Source organism: Argiope bruennichi, chromosome 10 (assembly GCF_947563725.1).
Source record: "Argiope bruennichi chromosome 10, qqArgBrue1.1, whole genome shotgun sequence".
Taxonomy (NCBI): domain Eukaryota; kingdom Metazoa; phylum Arthropoda; class Arachnida; order Araneae; family Araneidae; genus Argiope; species Argiope bruennichi.
This window is the reverse complement of record NC_079160.1, coordinates 88,093,177-88,117,564: the sequence shown is the minus strand read 5'-3', so window position 1 is coordinate 88,117,564 and position 24,388 is coordinate 88,093,177. Positions and strand designations below refer to the sequence as shown.

The 24,388-nt window shown below is 25.6% G+C and overlaps 1 protein-coding gene across 5 annotated transcripts; it reads right to left on the bottom strand.

Annotated features, from left to right (window-relative positions):
* Positions 1 to 439: 439 nt before the first annotated feature.
* LOC129989162 (armadillo repeat-containing protein 8-like) lies at positions 440 to 24,264 on the bottom strand. Of its 5 annotated transcripts, none has more exons than XM_056097514.1 (18): positions 24,021 to 24,264; positions 23,121 to 23,197; positions 21,339 to 21,410; positions 20,010 to 20,152; positions 19,219 to 19,412; positions 18,925 to 19,005; positions 18,085 to 18,160; positions 17,559 to 17,649; positions 15,938 to 15,998; positions 14,435 to 14,668; positions 13,387 to 13,482; positions 11,746 to 11,997; positions 8,189 to 8,446; positions 3,049 to 3,099; positions 2,513 to 2,704; positions 1,546 to 1,618; positions 1,358 to 1,451; positions 440 to 585 (listed from the first exon to the last, which is right to left on the bottom strand). In XM_056097514.1, exons 1-18 carry the CDS (start codon positions 24,042 to 24,044, stop codon positions 540 to 542), a joined length of 2,115 nt encoding a protein of 704 aa, XP_055953489.1. In that variant the 5' UTR covers positions 24,045 to 24,264; the 3' UTR covers positions 440 to 539. The 5 variants fall into 5 exon arrangements, with proteins under 5 accessions (XP_055953489.1, XP_055953490.1, XP_055953491.1 ...); XM_056097515.1 differs by having other exon boundaries at positions 8,189 to 8,431; XM_056097516.1 differs by lacking the exon at positions 3,049 to 3,099.
* Positions 24,265 to 24,388: the final 124 nt, after the last annotated feature.

Sequence of the window (24,388 nt, the reverse complement as noted above, 5' to 3'; positions counted from 1 at the left end):
ATTTAAAATCTCAAAAGAACTCTACCCTAAAAAAAAATTGTGAACTTTTCAGAAAGTTAAAACTAGTTGGGCCTCGAAATAGGCATACAAAATCACAAAAATATATTTCAAAGAAAATTTTATTTGTATTGTTCAATATACCTGTCCTTATTTTAAAGTAGTGATGGTGATATATTTTTTGTCAATAATTCATGTAATTAAAATGTTTTTGTTCGTAGCAGCTAATTTTTAAAATTTACAAATATTTTAATTACTGCCATGGATATCTTTTACTGTCTTATGGTTTTCTTATAGAAAATCAATTTTCTTTATTCATGATCAAGCCGAATTCTTTCTTTTTTCCCCCCAAAGCAATAAAAGATCACAATTAAAAAGATGGGGAGGGGAAAAGGGGCAGAAAATGTGATACCAAAACAAACAAGAAACAGAAAAATTAAGATTTTAGATCAACACAATAAGTTTATTACATTTACATATATTTATATAAGCATCACAGGGCATAAAAGAAGGTTCAACACATGAATTATGAGATAGTTTAGTCATGTACCAGGAGCAGAAGGAAACTGGTGTAGAGCAGTTTTCACCCTATAAACAAGAATGAGAAATTTAATTGGTATCATAACATAAAAATTTTAAATTGATTCATGAGCATATATAATAAAAAAAAAATACAATATAAACTAGTTTATATGGTGCATATTATTTAAAATTTAATCACACTGTTTTCACAAAATTTTGATCTTTGTAGATTTTAGGAAGAATATTAAACCAATAAAATAATAATAATACCAAAATGCATATTCCATAAAATAGCAATAAATATTTGAAACATAACAAAGACATTGTTTTAAATTCTTACAAATAGGAAATCAGGATGCAACTTTTATCATATTCATATATCTTTTTTTTAATTGGTTTTATAAAAACAAAATCTTTTCTGAAATTTTATATTTTTTAGTAGAAATTGAAGAAATAAGTAGAAAAAAAATGTTAGATCCAAAATCTTTTTTCAATAATGTGATTCATACATGTTTGTTTTTTTAACAATGTTCAAAATCCAAGATGGCTGAAACTAACATTTTGTTAAAAAAAAAAAAAAAAAAAAAAAAGAGTAACTGGTGAACTACATAATGCAATTTCCAAATATCTTATGGCTACAGTAAGATCTATATGCAATCTTAAATAAAAATTTAGTTATAAAGAATAATGATTGCTGCTATTTAAAGTCTAAATTCTATTTAAGATTAACAAAACGGCAGTTATAATCCAACTCATAGTTAGTTTTTCTTTAATTGTCAGAGGCCACAAAAAACATTAAAAACTTGAAGTGCAACTAAGAAATTCAGGATTTATTTACCTATCAAATAAAGTAGTATCAGTTGTATTTAATAACTGCTGTAGAATTTGTTGAACTCCAAGCTCTTTTAGTTTTAACTGCCTCTCCATTGAACCTAGAAAGGTATTTATAATATATTTCAGTCAGGAAATACAAGAAAATCTTCAACTTTAAGCATTTAGTGAAATATTTATCAATATTAATCATACCATCTTCTTCCTTCCATAATAAATTAGAAATGCAGAATGTGGCAGCAATTTGCAGCTTCACATTTGAATGTAACTAGAGATAATAATAATAAAAGAATTAAAAATGGAGTATTTATCTTTTTATATAGCATAAAAGAAATTTCTATAATAATAATAATAAATACAAAATATTAAAGTGCTTTAACAAAAGAAAAGTTCTTTGTTTTTTAACAGCACACTAAAAATACATATTTACATATTGGCAGGAATACAATATCACATACACAAACATATTCAAAACAAAATTCAAATTTTAAGGAATAGTAAAAAACAGAACTTTTAATAAAAGTTGACCTACCAGAAATAAATAAATTAAAAAAAATTGAAGTAGGATTTTTCTTTATGAAAAAATTGATAATTATAAAACTGGGAAATACTAAACCAATTTAAAAAAATAAAATAAAAAAATGCTTGTTTAATGCTCCCGTGCTTTGACAAACAGCTGGAATGAATCACTTTCTATAAATAATTATGAATAAAACTTGTAGCTTAACAGTTATAAATCCATACTTATTCTTGATGATCAGAACATAAATATCTTACAAAATGATTCATGCTAAGAACAGTCAATTTATTTTTAAAGGTTAACATTTTGTTTTTAAAAATTGTTTTCTCTTTATCTCACAAAAAAATATTTGATTAAAATAAATGATATATATATGCTGTAATATAAATATATATATGTATGTATGTATGTATGTAAACATTATATATTCATTTAGTTTTTGTTCAAAAACCATACACAAAATGTCCAATATGAAGAATATATTTTAAATTTTAATTGAAATGAAATTTTATTTTTTTAAAATGCTAAATTTAAGATTCAGAAATTCTAATGGTATACAAATTTTACACGCATAGAAAAGAACATTGGTTGGTGAGATTTAGCACAGGCTATAAAAATATAACCATGTAAAAACATAATTACCATATATATAGTAAGTTTCTTTAAGACATCCTCATTTGACATAATGAAATTTTTAGCAAAGTCCCCATCTGCAATGTTAGCCAAAATGCAAAGAGCCTGCTCTTTAACTTCAATACAATGATCTCCTTCTAGAATAAGAACAATGGACTGCATTACCTGCTTGCCATGCAGCCCCATAATGTGATCGATATGCTGAAATTGAAAACAGATATTTTTAAGTAAATACACATTTAAAGAAATCAAATAAAAATATTATATAATTTAATCATTATTGAAATTAATAATTAAAGCATGCCAATTTTAAATGTATAAAAAAAACATCAAAAAATATTTGGATGAAATCTATTCTACAGTACAGTTCATAAAGAATACAACCAGAATCGAGGAAGAGTGCTAATATAAATAAACTATTCAATTTGATTATTTTGGTTGTCTTATTTGTAATGAACTCCACCATACCACTTTTAGGGATGCAAATTATACCAAAAAATAGATTTCAAACAAACATTTTACATTAAATTTATATTTAGATATACCAGAGGCTGTCCAGGTAAATTCAATGGGTCCCACAAAAGACGTGGACATATCTAAATAAATTTAAAAAATAATCAATAAAAATTAATATTTATCTGCAATTTTAACAAGAATATTAAAATAATGAAGAATGATAGATAGTAACAATCATATAATAAATATAATGGTGAAACATTTAATATTTTTATTTTGCAATTGTAAAAAGTAAGACTAAATTTGCCAAATGGTCCCAGAGTTTACTCTGGACAGATAACTGGTTTTAATTTTCAAGACTTAATTAAAATAAATATTAGTATATATTGGATTAAACAAAATGTTTAAAATGCAGTTTTTATAATTAATTTTCATTCATATCCTGGCAAATATTCTCTGAGCTTTAATCTAATGCTGCATACTATTGCATTATAATAAAATAAGAAAATTACACAAATTAGGAAAATCCTTTTCAATTAAAGATTACTACTAATATAAATTACAAGAAATTTAAAAACAGTATAAAGGTTATTTTACCCATATTAATAGCATAAATAATCTAACAAACGTTTTAGAACAACCAGCAAAATTTATAGGCATGAAAATTTTTTTATACAAAATATGAATTAATCTGCTAGCATTAGACTGTCTATTAATAGCCAGAAAAAAAAAAATGCTTGGGATTTTCAAGAATTGCTATCATTAAATTTATCTTGTCGCAAAAATTTACTGTCACTAATTTTGCAAAATGAAGACAATTTTGACTTGGGTTGAAAGCATGATCTATGTTGAAGTGAGTGACATAAGGAGAAAGAGAGAAAAAAAAAAAAAAAAAAAAAAAAAAAGATCCACAAAACCAGCAATTCATTTGACTTAAAAAAAAAAGGGGGGGGGGAGTGTTTGGGTACAAAAGCATCCTGATTTAATAGCTATCAAATAGCATAGAATTTAGAAGAATTTTCACAAACTTGACACTAATGCTTGATATTTTCATAATTTTTATACTAGTGCATTATTATAAATAAAAAATTTATGCAAGTTTTCCTTTTAAAAATGTATACACACTTAGAATAACTTTTGTATACACAATTAACAAAACATACCAAAAAATTGTTGACAATGTAATGTAAATACAAATGTAGCATTTTATCAGCCATCAAAAGTAATCAAATTATTGACCAGTATTGTCAAAATAAGCTTAGTGAAATCACTAATGATAGTATACATGGCAAGTAGCATTTGAATATACTTTCTTTTCACAAAAGCTTTTAATTAATTGTTGATTTTTAATTATAAACATTATTTCATGTATATACTCCCATTAAAACTGTTATCCAATAAATGTGAGAGGAATCCTAAATATTTAGAGATAGTACACTAAATTTGTACTTAACTGACTGTATATTGCTGACATTGAATGGAAATATGCTCTAACCTGCTGGAATCAATTGCCAACATGTCTTGAATGAATCAAATCATGTATCTTTTAAGTTCAGATAAACATTAACAAATATGATATTTCCAAAGAAAGGCCTAATTAAGATATTTATCAAAACATTATCCAAGGCAGTTAAAATTTTATTACACAGTGGAAGATTGATGAAATGCCCAACAGTAAACACAATTTACATTTTTACATGTTAAACTGAGGCATAAAATCATCATGTATGCTCATATAATAGCTATTCTAAATGTGCATGTACTTTTTTTGGGACATACTATATATATTCAAACTAATAATAATGCAAAATAACTTGATGAAAAAATTATTTTTCTTTTCCTTTCTTTCTTTTTTCTTTCCTTTCTTCAGTATCACAACAGCATTCTTGTAAAAATTTAATTTCTGGTAAATTTAGAGTATAGGGGACATTTTTTACATGAAGAAAATGAAAAAAAAAACTAAATAAAACATATATAATTTTCTAATAAGATAAATACATATCAACAAGATATTATACAATCATTTATTTTCTCTTACAATTTTATACAATTAATTGAAAGCTCTGAAACATATTACACGTGTGATAACATTTTAAGGTTAAAATTTAACTAAATCATTTTAAAAACAAAATTGGGTAGTTAAACTAGCTTACTGTAAAACTGAATACTAAGCCTAGAATACAGATGCGAAATATAATTTCTCATACTACATTATAAAATAAAAAGGATGCAAGACAATATGAAAATTGTTAATTCTAGCATTTAGTTTACATGCATTTCACTTGCGCTTTAATAAAAAAAATACTTCAGTAAATGGGGACAAACTCAAACATGTTTTTGTCCTTATAGCAATGTTTACTTTTATCTAAATTAATTACACAAATCTAAACACATGGATGGTTAATTAAATGTCCTGTAATGGTTTACAGGATAGCAAATGTGACTTTCTAAGTAAGAATGAAATTCAAAGATAGATGTTCTATTGCAATCCCAGAACCTCTCACAGAAAAAGCTACACCCCCCCCCAGAAGAATTAGGACTAATCTTTTGAATAATTAAATATTAAAAAAGATATATAGGTAGCAAGTCAGGTCTTTAGAGAATGACTACAAGGCAATTATATTAAATAGATTGTATTGAACAGATCCTACTTAGTAAAATTTCTTTCACGAAATTCATTCCAAAACAGACACAATCTATTCCCAAATACACATTTTGCATTGCAAATTCCTTGAAGATGTCATTTTTTTCATTAAGTGTCACATTCAGTTTTAAGACAATTATGCTATTTATGGAATCCAATTAGATGAAAATATGCCACAATCCTATCTCAAAAAAATTGACAAATAATACTCCAATTCTTTCTTAAAAATAAAATTTTGTATCCTGACAAACAATTATACAAAAAACATACAGCAGTACTAAACCTCATATAAATAAAACCATAAACTTCCTAAAGGCCTAGTCTAATATGTATAGTCGAAAACATAACAGCATATTTATTATCTATAAAATAATAAGGTAGGTTTAGGTTTATTTTGTATCTTGACAACTTGCATCTAATTTTACTAAACTTTGATACCATATTTGAAATTCCCGTCTTTCAGACCAATGGGCTTTTTCACAGGCACTAATTAACAACGAAAAAGACAGCACTGACTCACAAATAGTATGTTATTTTCGTCTTAAATACATCAGAAATAATCATCAATTGACAGACTATAATAACAAGAGAATTAGAATATAATGCTTTGTGTACAAAAATATAATTATAACAACATCTAAACATCTCGCCTTTTTGTACAGCCATTGCCATAATTTGGAATATTTCAGTACATATTTTCATATAAACACAAAGCCAAAGAAATCAAAAGTTTAGAATCATCTTGGTGTACAAATCCACAGCTTAAATAATTAAAAATACCAATAAGGAACCAACTTAAAAAAAATGCCTTGAGCATTGATGCACATTTATAAATAATCAAGTAACTTGTGCAACCGAACATTTTCAATTATCCACAATGCTGTTTAAACCTTAACACATGACATTAAACAACATTGAAATTTGTTTAATTGCAGAGGGTGAATTGTGCTGAATTGTTAAGATATGAAAGCACTTAAGCACAACTTTCAGCAAAACACTCAATGGCCATTATGAACCAAAAGGCCAACTACAAAGCAATAGAAAATATACCATTGTCTACTTTCTTATTTTCCTCTGAATAAATGAATAAATTTCCATGCCTCCCATAGGAATAAATTTCAAGCCAACAATTCATATTTTGGGAGATGCATAATGTAAGTGATATGAGAAAAATGCTTAAGGATAGCAAATATACATATTCAATAGATGAAATGACAAAATTTATAACAAATTAAATACATTTTTATTGGAGTATGAACAGAGAAATTTGCCAGTTTTACTTTAAGCCTTGAAATGTAGGACATTTTTTTTTATATACATATCTAATTTATCAAATAAATAAATTTGCTGTTATAACAATGCTATTGATAATCCATGTTTTTTTTTGAAACTGTTGAACAAAGATAACTGACCTCAAATGTACAAGTCAAAGCATACAGTTCAATCAACAGCAAAAATACTACATATTCTGACTATGCAGATGTGGTATGAAGAATTGTATTTTAAATGGAATAATATAAGTACATGTATGCATAGTCATAGTTCTCAAACCAACTTCATATGTATAAAGGGGAACAATGTTGTCTGGGCAATTTCTGTTTGCTCATTTTATATGGGAACATTACAAGGAATGTGATTTCTAGTTTTAACACTTTTCCTCTGAATAAATTTTTATCAGCAACTATTCCTCATTTGGAACATAAGTACCATTGCAGTGTCATAGCTATTGGGAGAAGAAGAACAAGGAAGGGGGGGGGGGTTACAGGTGTCCAAATACCATAATAATTTCTCTTTTACAGCCATACACGATAAAGGGTGAAAAAAAAAGTATCATGCATCATTTACACTTTTTAAGCCATTGACAATTTCTGGAAAGGAGTGAAAAAATAACAATGCACCAGGTGCCACTAACCCTCATTATGCCATTGCATCACAGTTCTTATTAAAAAAAAAAATGAAAATTATGCATTTGACTGACAACAAAATGAATTTTTGATGATCATACAGTTTATTTGCATTTACATTTTCAAAAAGCAGTTGTGAATCTTACCAATACAAAACTCCAATAGTATATATGTATTAAAAACTTGAGTAGCTAAAGAACGATCCCTCTCTCCCACCATAAATTGCAATTGGAAATAGGCCTTAATGTTAACATGAAAAATAACTGTTCACATTTTTATACAAACATTGATAACTAGGATTTTATACTTCACTCGATGGTATTTACTAAATTCTTAGACAGTTTCAATATAATTCTTCAACCTCATATTGAGCTACATACCACAGAAAATAGTTTCAAAATATTTTCTGTATATTATATATATATTTGTAAAATACCTTTATGTATTTTATATTTTATTTGAACCTTTTAAAAATACATTTTGCAGGAAATAACTTTACAAAAGTGTTTAAAAATCTGACAAGATAAACTGTGCTGACTATTTTTCTTCTTGAAAATGAATTGCTGGTCTTAATGTCTCTAGAGTTCCTTTTCTGGTTGATTTATTCACTTGTCTACAACTATCTTTAGAGTGCCCTAAATAACAATACCTTAAAACATGAGCCATCCATTCACTACTTACAGGCTTGGTGGAAAGCAAATTTCTTAACAGTCCCAATGTCTTCATCAAGACATCAACATCAGGATCAGAAAGTAAAGAGAAGAGGTGCTCGCTACCCAGAATAGTGAGGATTTGAGCCTTGATCTTGTGGTCAGCTTGGAAAGCCATATTCATGAGTCCCCACACACCATTCAGACGTAGAGATGGATCTTCTCGATGAGTCAGTGAACAAAGCAGATCCACAGCACCACATTCAAGGATTGGCTGAGTGGAAAACCACTGGAATGATTATCGAGATCCTTTCATATCTTGGTACCTCCACTTACATATCTTTACATTAGGGCTGGGTGATCTCAAAGTTTTAACATTACAAATATGGCCAGTAATAAGTGATTGAATTAATGTAACAAACGTTATTTACATTCATGTAAAACCATTAAAATTAAAAATTAACCACACTGCTTTCTTTTTTACATTGTTATTTGAATTTGCAATAAATCTTTCTTTCGAGACTGAAGTATATATTTTTAAAAAGATGTGTAAAATTATGATTTAAAGTTCAAAAGCAAAATATATGTAATATTTAAAAGCGTTTCATAAAATTGATGGTAGCACAAAATCATTTTATTTGGAAATATTCAAGTACAAAATCAGAAATCTAGTTAAATTAAAAAAGCAAATGAACAATGCAAATAAAAAAAGCAGCAGGAAGACAATAGTTGAACATTAAGAATGAAAAATTGTTTCCTTCATCAAATAAACAGCAAAGCTATAAATTTAAATTAATATAGACTTTAATGAGTTAAAATAATATTTTTCTGCAGTTTTTACATTTGTTTCATGTGTATACTTAATTTTTCTATGAGCATGAGCATTTGAAATAAAAAAAAAAAAATTCACATAAAAGTGGGATTTTAAAATTATTATACAGCAGAAGAAAGTTATGAAACTGCTCCTAAAGTCAATTAAAAAAGATAAACAAAATTTGCATTAAAAATGCAGTATAAAAATTATGATGATATACATCTTATTAGAATTAAGGAAAATAGTTGACTAATACAAAATATTTTTTAAACATTGCAATTTTAAATTTTTAAACAGCTGATAAAATTTTGAAAAAAATTAACAAATTTTCTATGAATAATTTGAAATTACTTTGAATATAAAATGAATATTTTCTCACGATATCTACTGGATTCTAAAAACATGAACCATTTTTCTTGTTTTCCTATTTCATAAGAGTAATTAAATATTAGTATGATGATAGTTTTACAGCTTTGTTATTAGTAAGTTTATAAGTAATTTCTACAATGTGCAATATCTTACATTTCAGTTAAAAAAAAAAATATTTCATTCTCTATATTTTCTTCCATTACAACATTAACTTAAAAAAGTAACATCTGATAATATTTAAGTTACATAAGAGTTTAAAAAAAGAAAACAGATGCATCACCCAGCCCTCATATCTACATTAATTTCAGTTTGTGGAGGATCACATTAAACAGTTTCTTAAATGCATTTAAAATAACTATACCATTTGAACAAATAATCCATGAGATAGTTATCACTAAAACAGTAATAAAAAATAGATAATAACTTCAATTATTTCATAAAATGAACAAAAAATAAAATTGGAAAAACCCATAATTTTTAGAATAATAAAATGCATCAACTGCTTTAGAGGCTAATTTCTTGACTTTCTAATTTGATGACATATTTCATATTAAATAATTATTTTTATTTCAATTCAATAACAGCTAAAAGATATGAGATGTTTCAAGGAGTTTCTGTTCAATTTATTACTCTCAATGATTTCATTACAGCTTTTAAAAGTAATGGAATTAGAGAAATAACAATAATCCATTACTATAGGTGAAGGAATAAATTAACTGAATTACATTAAAAAAATTAATTGAACAGAATTACAGAATCATCCTAATATGTGAAAATTTAGATAAGCCATATAGAAAAATGAAGCAATGCCGATTAGAAACAATTCCATTAAGTTTCATTGAGGGCTGGGGGTCTCAAGAGCAGTTTAAATAATGTGATAAAACATTAAGCAATTGTGCAGTTTTTGATGTAAATGTATTTGAAGGAATATGTCCTATCATTTAATTGTAGCTCTAATTATCTAAATTTTATATACATATGGAGGATCTTTATTTCACAAATAACTTTAAGGAGATTGAAATACAACAGAATTCAGAATGTATAAAAGTTGATTTTTATATCTTTAGTTTTTAAAAACTCATTGAAAACTTTGTACTTCAAGAATAATATAAATCATATAATAAAATACTGGCAGCTCTCATGTGGTTTAAATGCAATTTAAAATATGGCTATTTAATATGCTTCGAGGAGTAGATGAAAATTATACAGTTCCCAACCTTCTTATTTTAGCTCTTTTTTAAAACTGATCTCTGTTTATTATCTATTTAAAATTGCTATTTTCAAGTACATTAGCATACATTTATTACTAACATTTCACTTTCTAAATATAAAATTGCTTTTTGCAAAAGCATGTGGTTCTCATCATTTTCTTTATTGAATCAGAACAAATACATATCATTTTACTCAAAATAGTTCACATATACACAACATAAAACATATGTGATTTATGCAATGCAAAAACAGGAAGGTGGTACAAGATGTAGTAATAGTATGATATACAAGTACTACATATATTGTATTGAATATATGAATATACAACACTTTCAGCTCGATATAAATAAATCACTACAAATGAATTTAATTAAAGAAGCTTTACAATACTATAATTCTTTTAACTTTATACTTAACCCTTTGACAATAAATATCATTGAATTGTAAATTTTTTTTTTATGAGTGGCATTTTTTCTTTTTTATAAAAATATATTTAACAAAAAATTTATGTTTTTATTATATATGCTTGAATTTAGAAAGTAAGATTACATGAATAGGAATAAAAGAGCTCAAAAATGTTGAAAGGTATTTTTCTGCTTTCAGCAATAAATTTCTGAATCATTTTTAGAGATTCTTTATAATAAATGAAACTTGTTTCAAATTTTTCATTCTTTTAGCAGAGGAATTATTACATTAGGAAAAATCAGTAGGAGATAAATCCCACTAAAGTCAAAGGGTTAATACTACAAGGATTTCTAAAAATCTGATATGTATGTAGAAAATTAAAACGAATATGTTTAATTTACTGAAAAATTAACACTACATTTTGTAAATGGATGCATGTATACTAAAATTAAAAGAGATAGAAAATCACTGAAAATGCATAAATGTAGAGAAGTACAAGTGAAACAAGCCCAATTCTAAAAAACGAAACTAAAGCTTAGTTTAAAAACTCATTGAGAATAAAATTTCTGTATGATGCTTTCTACAAGAATAGATTTCAATAAACTTTTCATGACTTAGCTAAATTGCACATAAATGAAAAAAAAAAATTAAAGCAACTAAATCAAGTAAATATAAATTTAAAAAAAAAACCTTAATCTACAAAAAAAAATGGGACCAAAAGAATTCAAACCTGGATCAACCAATATATAAAGCAGTTTAATAGTTTCAAAATGTAAATGTAATCTTACCTCTTTACTAGGTGAAAATTCTAATAACAAATTGCACAGAGTGCTGGAAGCAACAGTGAGTACTTCATCATTAGCATTCTGAATAAGCTTCATGAGAGGCCGCCACACAGCATGGTCTTGAAAAGTAGTACGCAATTGTTGTACAGATCGTGAGAGACTATGAAGGCACCTGACAGCTGATAGACGAACTTTCAGGTTTGGATCAGTGAAAGAGCCCACAATGCTTTCCATGAGAGCATCAGTATCAATTATCTAAACAAAATAGTAAAAAAAAAATTAAAAAATCTATGATTGCAAATTTCAAGTTATCATGTGAGAGCATTATTTCTCTTAATTAATTTAAGTCATTAACTAGTTTAAACCAGTTTGAAACAATCACGATACTTCTCTATCGGTCTCTATCCCCCCCCCCCCACTCTCTTTCTTTATATATAATTTTTTTAAACTTTCATTTTTAATTTATCTAGCTGGCAAACAAAGTTTTGGAGCTCAACCAATTTTGAGATGAGGAGGGAGAAAAAGAAAAAAGATTGCTTTTCTAAATATTGGCACATATGTAATTTGATAGACTCCTAATTGTTTCAAACTAGTTTAAACTGGCTAATGCCAAATTAAGACAATTCAGAAAAATGCAGAGAATGAAAAATTTGGAAATCAAATTGTAACTTTAGTTGGCGATAAATCGCCAAATGTGACAACCTTCTCATTATTTTCTAATAACCCAAAAAGCGAAAAATTGATGCCTTAAAAGCGATAAATCGCCAATTTGTTACCTACACATTTCTACAAAAGTAGCTACCCCCCCCGATTTTAATGAACTCTAAGTTTTATTCATTTATGATTCAAAAATAAACTAAGCATTTCAAAATAAGTAATATATTATATAAATGTGTGTGTGTGTGTGCGCGCGCACGTTTTAGTTTAAGCCTCTGAAAAGAAGAGATTTTCTTTTTTCATTTAATGCTATTTAAGATCAATTTTATATTGAAGAATTACTTTTTATAACCTTGCTCTCCATTTTAATGAATTTTAATTCCATATAAATAAAGCAGTAATTGTCTGCTTGTTATGCATAATTACTGCAAATGATGGGAAAACAGGGTACATTTACCTTTTCAAAATTTAATATTTGGAAATTCCAGTGTTAAGTCTTCTTTTTAAAAATAATTCTTTAAAATATTTTCTTAACACTTATTTTTGAAAACAAATTTCATTTTTGTATTCTTCTGCTTTGCTTTTTGAAACATCCAATTTTTCTATCATTCCTTAAATTTGATAGTGCAAGCACATCATAACTTTCTTTACCAGCTAATATTTACTATTAATGACCATTTAAGGCACTTAAAAATTAATATTAAAGCAGCTATTTTGAAAACTTATAATAATAAATATAGAATTTCATGAATTTAAATTTCTAACACATTCAGAGCCAACAGTTTTACTTTATAACAAAAGAAAATTTAAATAGTTATACAGTACATATTTTTAACTTAAGAGCAAAAAAAGTAACAAATCATTATAACAAGTAGATTGTCTATAAAAGATTCACAGTCATTGACTTTTACAATTAAAATTGTATTTTCGTTCCTTTTCAGATTAAATAAATAAATAAAAAAAATTAAAAATTAAATATGATCTTACTTTTCTTCGAATGTCTTCATCATTAGCAGCTAGAGAAGAAAATGCTTTGAAGGCTGCTTGTTTCATCTCTTGAGCTATTTTAACTTCTTCAACAACCTATTAAAAAAATCACTTAATAAGAACTCTAAAAATATAAGACTGAAGACAAAAAATATTTTTTGTTTTGAAATCAAAACATAACAGTAAAAATTAAAAGTGGATTGTATAACATTTTGTAAAATAAAATTGTTAGGATTTTTGCCATAAACAATTAAGAAATTGAATGTTGAAATATTTTAAATAGCTTTTGGCCTAACTTTTTATGCATCAATTACACATTGTTATTTTCATTTTTCATTTAATTAAATTTTATATTTTAATAATATAATCAGAAAAATTTAAAAATCAAGAACCACTTGTAAAATCCGACTGTAAGAGCAACTAAAAGATTATTTTTTGCATCTCTTTAATGGGAAAAGCAATATTTTTTTCTACTGAAAAACTGATACAATATTTTGAAACTGGAATATTAATTTTCAAACAACTTTACTTTCAATTAGAACATGTTATAGATAAATACTTTAAGATAACATTAAAAACAAATGAAATGACTTTTAATTTTTATAATTCTGAGCATAATGCAGTTGATAATTGAGCAAATGAAGATTTTCATGTTTGGAAATTCAGATAAGGCATACCAATATCTAGTAATGATAAAAGTTGAAATATTGCATAAAAGAAATATTTTTAATCACTATATTAAAGACGTGTTTTCTTACACATATGCAAGTATCATTAATTTTCAAACAACTTTACTTTCAATTAGAACATGTTATAGATAAATACTTTAAGATAACATTAAAAACAAATGAAATGACTTTTAATTTTTATAATTCTGAGCATAATGCAGTTGATAATTGAGCAAATGAAGATTTTCATGTTTGGAAATTCAGATAAGGCATACCAATATCTAGTAATGATAAAAGTTGAAATATTGCATAAAAGAAATATTTTTAATCACTATATTAAAGACATGTTTTCTTACACATATGCAAGTATCATTAATTACCCTGAGAATGGTGTCTCGCTTAGACATCTCACCATAGGAAATGTCTTCACCATTTTCATTTGTGGCTCGATATTTTAAAAGTTCTGCCAAAGTTGGTATCAGGTGATCACTAATGCTAGCTATCCTTTGCAATTCAGTGTCCACTTCTGCAAGATATGCTAGAGTTTCAGCTGCTTCAACTCTGTCTGCAGGTGAAATATCTTTTTGACACATTCGGACTAGTGTAGGGAGAGCCTTCAGAAGTAAGAAGCAAAAAAAGATATGTATAGTACAAATAAAAAAGGACAAAACAAATAACATTATGGAAATAATTTCCAGTTAAATAATGTGAAATTAAAATTTACAATTATTCTTTTAATAATTAACTGTTAACAAATTACCAAAAAAAAATATTTATTACATTGTGCTCAATACACACCACACACACAAAAAAAAAAGATTCAAAGTTATTAAATAATAAAATAATTAAAGATTAATACATAAAATGAGAAAACTTTAAAGAAATTAGAGAAAAAAAAAACTGCAGCTATTAAGAAATAAACATTTTTGAAATCATAGCTATCAATAATATTCAATGATGAAAAATTATTCAGAAACCTATTTAACATGGAATTATAGGACTTAGTATAAAAACACTTTGAACAGTAAAAGACAGCACTTTAATGGAAAATTACCTGAACAAACTTTTGCAGTTATTAATCATTTTAAGGTTTTTACAGATTACAAATATCAATTAACCATAAAATGGACAATAGTTACAAACCTTGATTGTCTAAACAAAAAATATGCACATATACATTTCTGTCACTTATTATAAATATAATTAGTTTCATCACATAACAAAGCTAAAATTATAATGTAATTCTTTAAAGTAGAAATTTTCAAATATTTAAGTATAAGTAATAATGTGTTGAAAAATAAATTGGCCACAAAAAATATTTAATCATTATAAAAGTGGAAGTTTTATTAGTAAATATTATACTGATTAAATAATGGAAATTATATATTTAATAACCATATTGTGTAAACCTTTCTTAATTATTAACATTTAGAGTCTAAACTACATTAGAGTCTAACTTAAAGTTTGATAAGAAGGAATTGTGGAAAATATAAGACATGCTTTACTAAAAATTGGAAACTTCTTTCAAACTTAATTTTTTCAATAAAGTTTACTACATTTATTTTAATTACCAAAAAGAAGAATGGATTTTTTTAGTTCCATTGAAAAACATTTACACTTAACTTTAAATTTGATTCATCCTTAAAAATATATAGTTTTATTTTTTTCCATTTAATTTTATTGAGAGAAATAGATGATATTCAATTTTACAAATCCAATAACTAAATCCATTAAATGAGTAAGAAAATTCTTGTAAAATTAAGTTTTTACAATAATTGCCATTTACAGATACAAGAAATTACAGAAAATTCTAGTAGTTAACAAATCTGAAGTAAAAAAGAAAACATTTCTTTCACAAATAATAAAAATAGAACACTTCTTACTTTGTAGACTATTCTTGAATCCTCAGAGGAGAGAGCACCAGAACGAAACATAAAGGTCATACTAAAGTGGGGAAAAAAAAAAAAAAAAAAAAATTAAATATATAAATAAATAAATATCAATTAAAAGTTAAAAATTCTATTTTACAAAGGAAAGTATACTTTGACCACCAAGATGCAGAAAATTTGTTCAAAATTTATTAATATAATGCTGATTGCCCTAAATGAACTGGAGATTACTTTCTTCATTATTAGCTATTGGTAGTTAATCTAATTAACCATAGCAACTAATCCTAAAAATTAATAAAAAATATTAAATAAATTATGTTTTTATCAGATGCAGTTTAAAAAACTATACATTAAAATACCACTCAATCTTCTAAGCCAACTAAATTATGTATATAAAAAATAGGTTGAAGTAAACTAATTAGAATAAAATCAGATAATTTGGAGCTTCTTAATTAAGGACATTAATCTTTGAATCTATAACATAAAGATTTTTCTTGATTGTCATTTAGAAGTTTAATGTGAATTCATTCACACTTTAGAAATTTATAACATTGTGACCTTTAAGGGTGCATGTGTACTTTCATATATAAAAATACATTTTTATAAAAAAAAAACTAATGACTACAAAATTCAGATTATCATAAAATGAAGTGAAGATGAAAAATTAAAATTCTGCTACAGAAAAAAAAAAAGTTTAAAAATGTCAAGAGAGACTGTGTAAATTGCTTTTAATCTTTAATGTTGACATTATTATAATATATATATAATTTCCTCCAGAATACTTTTTTCATTGTATTTATTTGAAAAATTTAGAATTTATATCTTCAGATATAGTCATATAGATTCAGATATAGTCAGATGATAAGTACTTAGGAGATTTAGTGCATGTCACTTCTTAGACAATTAAAATGAGGCCGGAAATTCTATTAACTTTAGAAACCCATTGTGATAAAAATGATTTGTTCACATGATGTTTATTATTCATTTAAATTGCGTTTTTTTTTTTTTTTTTTTTTTTACTCCTCAGAAAAGCAATATATCAGAACTACAGGATGATAGAATGCATGTTGATATAAGCAATAAGTCAGAGCAAGAATTCTCAAATTATTAAAAAGTTTTACCTGCTAATTCAGTTTTGATAATGCAAACTTCTTATTAAGAGTCGACTGTTTAATAGCATAAAATATATTCCCAAATTTGACGCAAATAAAACTTTTCAATGCAAAATAAACAAGCATAATTTCAGAAAAGAATACAGAAGTAAGAACAGAGTTCAAAACATAAAGATTTGTTCATATGATCGATAAAATTGTGAAATGCAAAATAAAAACTAAAATCTAATTTCATAAAACTCTTGAGAGGATTAAGATATAATATTCTAACTTCCACTTTTGGATCAAGATGTTCAATATTATAAGTTCTCAGGAATTATGCATTTGCTCTTTTTTTTTTTTTTTTTTTTTTTTTTAGTGAATTAACATAATACATTCAACAACTTCCATGGAAAACATTAATAAACATTTATGTAAGGTAAAAATTTTAGATATTTATAAAGGCCGGTTTATTATAATTAATCAATTTTTAATAAAAATTAAAAGCAAAAGTGCATAGTTACCATTTTGCAGCTATCAACTGCATTTCTGGATTTCTATCTCGGCTCATCAGGCTTACAAGAATATCGGGGATTGTTTTACCTAAGTAGTTAGCTGCAATGATCAATACAATAAATAATTGTATAATTGTATTGGAGTAAAATATTTAATTTTAAAAATATTTAAAAATTTTAATTTGCTATAAAAATATATCCAAAACTGTACTACATATTTATTGCTTAATAAAAGCCAAATTTGAATTTTCAATATGTATACAAAAACAAATAGGAAAAACAGAACACATATAATAATAAAGAAAACAGATTTATTTAGTAAATAAATTTAAGAGAAGTTTCTTATTTAAAACAATAAATAAAAAAGTAACGATAAAACTCAAAGAATGACATTTACAGTAAATTAAAATTTTTAGCAATCTATTGGATTTAAAAAATAAAATTATTTTTTATCACTTAAACATGGCAAATTATGTTGCCAATTTTCTCATTAAGAAGTTTAATTTCCAAATGAAAATTTTAGTTTAATGTTTACCTGACACAGCTAAGTCAGAAACCTTTTCGTTTTGATAACACATTTGAGCCAAGCATCGTAAACTTGGAATTTGTACCTGAAATAATTTTAATTAACATGTAATTATTGTATATATTTTTTATCACATAAAAAAGTTAACATTTATTCTAAAAAAATAATATAGAACATGTAGGAAATTTATAATCTATCTATATATAATGTGTGGTATTGAAGAAAGAAACAGGAATGGTATAGAAAACTAGACAGAAAATAATATTCAGTCAAGAATAATTCTGATTTAAACCAAGCCAATCCGTCTATCACAAACTGTATAATTACAGCTCATTACAAATACATCTACATATTATTTTGTTAAAGTATTCTATGAGGCTATATAAATAAATTAGAATCACCAAATATTGCTTCCCAATATTTAATTATGAGCATATATAAAAAATATAAAATTTTAAATTGAGAAATTTAAAATAATTTATAATGAGAAAATTGAAAATACAATACAAATTGTTATACAGATTTTTTTTTAAAAGTCAAACTGGAACACTTGCATTGTTGATGAATATAATCATTGTTTTTAGCTTTTATTCAAGGACTTATTTTTCTAAACAACTTTCAGAAACAGTATTATAGATATACAAATTTTGATAGTGTCATTAATTAATGTTTCAACACTTAAAATCTGTTATATAAAAAAATTAATTATTGAAGAACACATTTTTATATAATATTCATAAAACATTTGGTTGAATTAAGCTTACAGGAAATCCAGTTACATATTTTATGTCTTATGTATTCAAATGTAACTAACTACACACACAATATGTTAAGAATAGAATTTCTTACCCTATATATATTACAATACAACAATGGTGTCAATAATTCTAGAGCTCCATTTTCACATAAGATTTCTTGATGCTCAGAAGTCTAAAAAATTGTAAAAGTTCTTAATCTCCTTAAATTTTTATTTATTTTTTTGTAAATCCAGAAAAATTATCAAATTAAAAACTGTTTTATATACTTTTGAGCAATTAATGACAATATACTTTAATTCAAGATTAAATTTTTTAAAGTAATAAAACACAAGATATTTAAATATGAAATCCGTTTGAAATTTTATAATTTCAAAAAATATTTTACCTGGCATCCAGAATACAGCATTGTCATTACACACTCCTGAACTGATGAAGAATTATTTTGAGCCAAACGAATTAAATGAGGAATAAGAGTTGGATCATCATACAAAACTTCAATTGGAGCATCTTTTCTTGATAAGACTGTACGTAAACACCTTAGGCAAGCTTCCATTAACTTTGCGTGAGGACTTGCCAAACCTTTAAAAACAAACCATAGAAAATAAGAAAGTAAGTAATAAAAGACTAATAAAAATGACATATTACACAATTTGCATATATACCTAACTAAACTTAAAATATAAAACAATTTATATTCATATTTAGAGGAAAAAGAAAATATAATTTAAGACACCAAATTAAGGAAATAGTAAAACAACCTAAAAATGTATTTATCAAAAATGAATGGGCATGTGCTTAATATAAATGTTTGATATTAATTTTTAATTATTTAATTAATTTTTGAAATCTTTCATGTTTTATCATTATAAGTTATTAAATGTAAAACGATTTGAAATCAATGTTTTCTTTGAATGGAAGGGAAAAACAAATTGTGCATCTCATAAAGACATAAAATACAGTTATAATTTAAACTGCCAATTCTGTCAGTTTTTTAAAACAAATATCTTCACTTCTGAAGTTTGTTTTACAGTAGTTTCAGATTAATTAATCAGCATATGCATAAAATAAGACCAATCTGTAGTGGGCATTAAAATAAGTACTAAATCAGATGTTTAGAACTTTCAATTCAATTAAAATAAGCATAAATGCAAAAAAAAAAAAAAAAGAAATATATACCTCGAAGAACAACATTAATAAGACCAGCTCCAAGAAGAGCTTCCACATGTTTATCTGTCCCTAAGGCTAAACTCCCTAGTGTTACAGCAGCTTCGATCATCAACTCTGGACTACTACTTTTGTCCATCATGAATTGAAATAACCTAGAATCCAAATGAGTTTCCAAAGATATATACATGTTTTATATACTTATGAAAATATAGCTAAAAAAAATCAAACCAGATTTATTTTATCAATGAGTTGATTGGGCTGTTGTACTGTGGCTGCAGATCCAAGGACAACTAAAAACTAAGTGAACTGATCTCATTTTAATTTTCTATTTGCATAATTATAATATATTATTCACACATCAAGTTTTTTTCTCTTCTAAACAATTTCATTATATAAGTATTCTCATTGGGCCAAGAATGCTATTGCTAATTCCAATTTTGATGAGATAATAAATTAGTCAAACACATTGGTTCAAGTTGACAGTTTTCTAAAATCTTCCCATCTTTTCACATGTGCAAAAAAAAAAAAAAAAAAAAAAAAATCAGGTATATAAAAATTTCATGTATGAAAATTATTTTAAAATCTATATATATTTGGTGAAGCTTTATAAGCCAGATAACAGCTACAAGACATGAGTAATTACTTTTGTTCTGTGGTCATGTTACTCGGTTACGAACCCAAACATTGCGAGTTTGGTCCTCGCTATCGCCAATAGATATATTTATAAAAATGACACAAATATTTATGCATTATGACTTATTACATCAAATTTATGAAATATTACAAAAGATAAAGCTAATTAAATCTATGATAATTATTAATAATTGAAACAACAAAAAAAAAGTGACTTTTTTTTAGAATATAAACTACATATTTGACATTCATAAGGAACTCGAAAGAAAATTATAAAGTATTTCAGCATTAAAATAGAATACAATAAAATTGAAATTACTGTTAACATGCAAAAGAACTCTTCAAAGATAACATCATGAGAATGGGGTGCAGCACTATTTAAATAATACATAAAAGTGTTTATTTAATGTCCAATTCATCAAAATAAATTTTAATTCAAAGTTAAGTTTTGCAATTAAATTATTTATTGTGTTTCACTAACATATATTAAATTTTTCAATACAAAAATTATATATATATATAAACTAGACATATCCAATTTTCCAGAAATTCTCTTTTTATAAATGATTGATATATTTTAAATATTTACCTGTTAGAGTAAGAAATAAAAAAAAAAGTTACACACATCAAAGTATAAAAAATTAAGTAAAATTATTACATCATTAAATTGAACAATTTTTTAAATTTTAGAAAATAAATAATCACCTTGGTAATACACCCATTTGAATGACTATTCCTTTTTGCTTATTGCTCCCAATCACAGAGTTCTTTAAATGCCTGTAGAAGAATAAAATGGCAAAATAAATTTTATTAAAAATATTTTTGACATATTAATTAACAAATTCAGTAACATATATCCTAGTTTCTTATTTAACTATTTAATATTTTTAAAATTTTCTGGTTGGGTTGGTGACAATTTTCATTATATAACAATACACCTAATATTCCATTATTAGATTTTTTTACCAGCAAATTGATACACTAATGCATTGAATAACCTCATGAACTAAAATTATATGCTTTCATCTAATATACAATTAGATAGAAAATTCTAATGTGAATTAATCACATGTCAGCAGTTAATTGCCAAAGATATCATGCTAGTCAACTGACTATGCTTGCTAATGAGAAGTACTTAACCCTTTCGCGATGGGCATGTTATATATGATCATCAGTGAACATCTCCCACAGCCGGATGTCTCTAGAAACCGAACTCAAGGGACAATGATGCAAATATGCATTCTAAACTGGAACAATTTTTAAACACTACTAGATGGCTCTTTGTGCCCATTACTTTTGAAATTAAGATAGTTTCAGCATCCTGACCTTCAGTTTGCTCGCATTCAGCCTTTGCTATTTTACTCTTCAGCTGTTTTGGGGGATCATTCGTGTTTCTGATCTCACACAAATTCTTTTTTTTTTGTTATTGCTGTGCAACCGTAACAGTCTTTTTAGGTTTCAGTTCTGTTTATTTTGGGTAGATTTCAGATACTCCTCTTTTTATTACGGAAAGACTTGATTTTGGTTTATAATGACAAGAAAACGCGATTTGTGCAGAAAGAAAGTGCTCAAATTATGATTGAAAAAATAATTTTAAAAAGTAAAAAAAAAAAAAAAAAAGGCATAAGAACTTAAACTTTATCTTTTGTTTGTTTTTTAAAGCAAGGAGTGCATCTAGGATAGAGGCCTCCCATCCTGAAAGGTTTAAGCCTGAAGTTTGCCAATGGCATGCGGTTAATATGCAAGTACTGAAAAATTATACAGATTCCATAAACTTCCTTTCTGCATTCGATTCTTAGTTAATTTGAACAATATACAGCTATATAACAAATAATATTTTGTGAGCGAGTATAATTCATTACATAGAAGTGTTCAAGTGTGATTGAAAAATTTTTTATCAATATTTTCAAAAATACAAATATATTAAACTGTTAGCTTATAATCATTATGCAAACGCACATAATTTAATGCAGCTTTGTGCAATATGATTAAAATTCACAGCAAAAAAATGATAACCCGATTTAAAAAAAAAATATGTTACCTTAACAAAAGACATTTGGAGAATTTTATCTAAATTTCATTTGCAATCTTATTTTTAATTTTATAGAGACAAATTATTTAAAGTTTTACAATGAAATAGCTATGCTACTTCAAAGAATAATTCATATCATATTTCCTCCTCCTCTGTAGCAAATCAGTATGATGCACTCTAATTTTCCATGGGAATACAGCAATAGAGGTGATATTATTGTAGTTTTATCTCTTTCAAGACTGCACAAGTTTAGTGTATATGATTCGATTTTGTAACTGACAATAATAATCTTACTATTTGAAATGAATCTGGTCATTTATATTCAGCAGCTAGGTTAAAATGACTACTCTTTGATCATACCCTATTTGCTGTATTTCAGTTATCAATAAATACTGGATATAAAAAAATTACAATTCTAAAAATAAGACACAATGCAAGGATATTTTTATTCATACCTAACAGCATCCAAACAAGTGTGTGGTTCAGGACAATATAATCGATCGATATATTCCTGCTGACTATTTTCCACATCCTACACAAAAATGGATATGAAATGACAAAAAAAATCTCGCATGTAATACAGTATATTAATAAAAAATCTTAAAAATGAGCAAAAAAATTAAACGTAAAAATGAATAACTGTCCATAAACAAATCAAATGCATGCATAATTGTAGAAAACAGCAATTCTTCACACACACACAAAAAAATTAAAACTAATTTAAAATCAGTTGATATTAAACGATAAGTCACATGAAAATAATCTGAAATAATTAAAAAAATTTTAAAAGAAGGTTTAATATTTTGAAATTTAAATACTTTCTCATAATATTCATAAGAATAAGAAAATAAATAAATAAATAAAAGGCTAACACATTTTATTTCACTATTGAAAATATAATAATCAATAATTCAATTATCAAGCAATGAAATTTTGAGTTATTTTTGAAATTAATTACATAAAAAGTTGAAGAATGGGAATGAAAACAGTTATTTTAAGATACATTATTAAAACTTAGAATCGCTAAAAATTTATAAATTTTAATCATATCACACAATTATTTACAATACAAATGTTTTAAATTATAAAAAATTTTTAAAAAGTCTAATTCTTAAAAACAAATATCTGAAAAACGTTTATCATGAACGAACGGAACGGAAAATTTAAAGGAATCTAACCGATTAAATTAGCCAAGTCATTGCAAACATTCTATTTTTTCACAAAAAAAACTATAATACATTCTTAGACATATAAATGCCAAACATATAAACATAAAGACATGAGACCGATAATTCCTTTTAAATTATTAGAATGATAACAGAAAATATATGAAAAATTTGAATGCAAGCATTTACCATGTATGGATCAACATTCACCATTTTCAGGCTTTAGAAATATACAGTCTGTTAAATTAGAGCTTGAGCCTGGTTTTCAAAACTAATTAATGACTTTAACATAGATTTTTAGTGTTTGTAAGCACATAATCACATGTTATTTGAAAACGTTAAATAATAAATAAATAAAACTATCGTTAACCAAGACATTTCTAGACTCGGTAAAAATCAGTTTCAGTTTTTTTTTTCTTTTTCTTTTTCCTTACGAGAATTAACTTCATTACACTTCAGTTCTATTTTGTAACTTCTTGTCTAATTCAGTTGGATTTGGATAAAGAATTTAAAAGATTATTTTGAATTATTTTAAATTTAAATCTGTCAATTGCAAT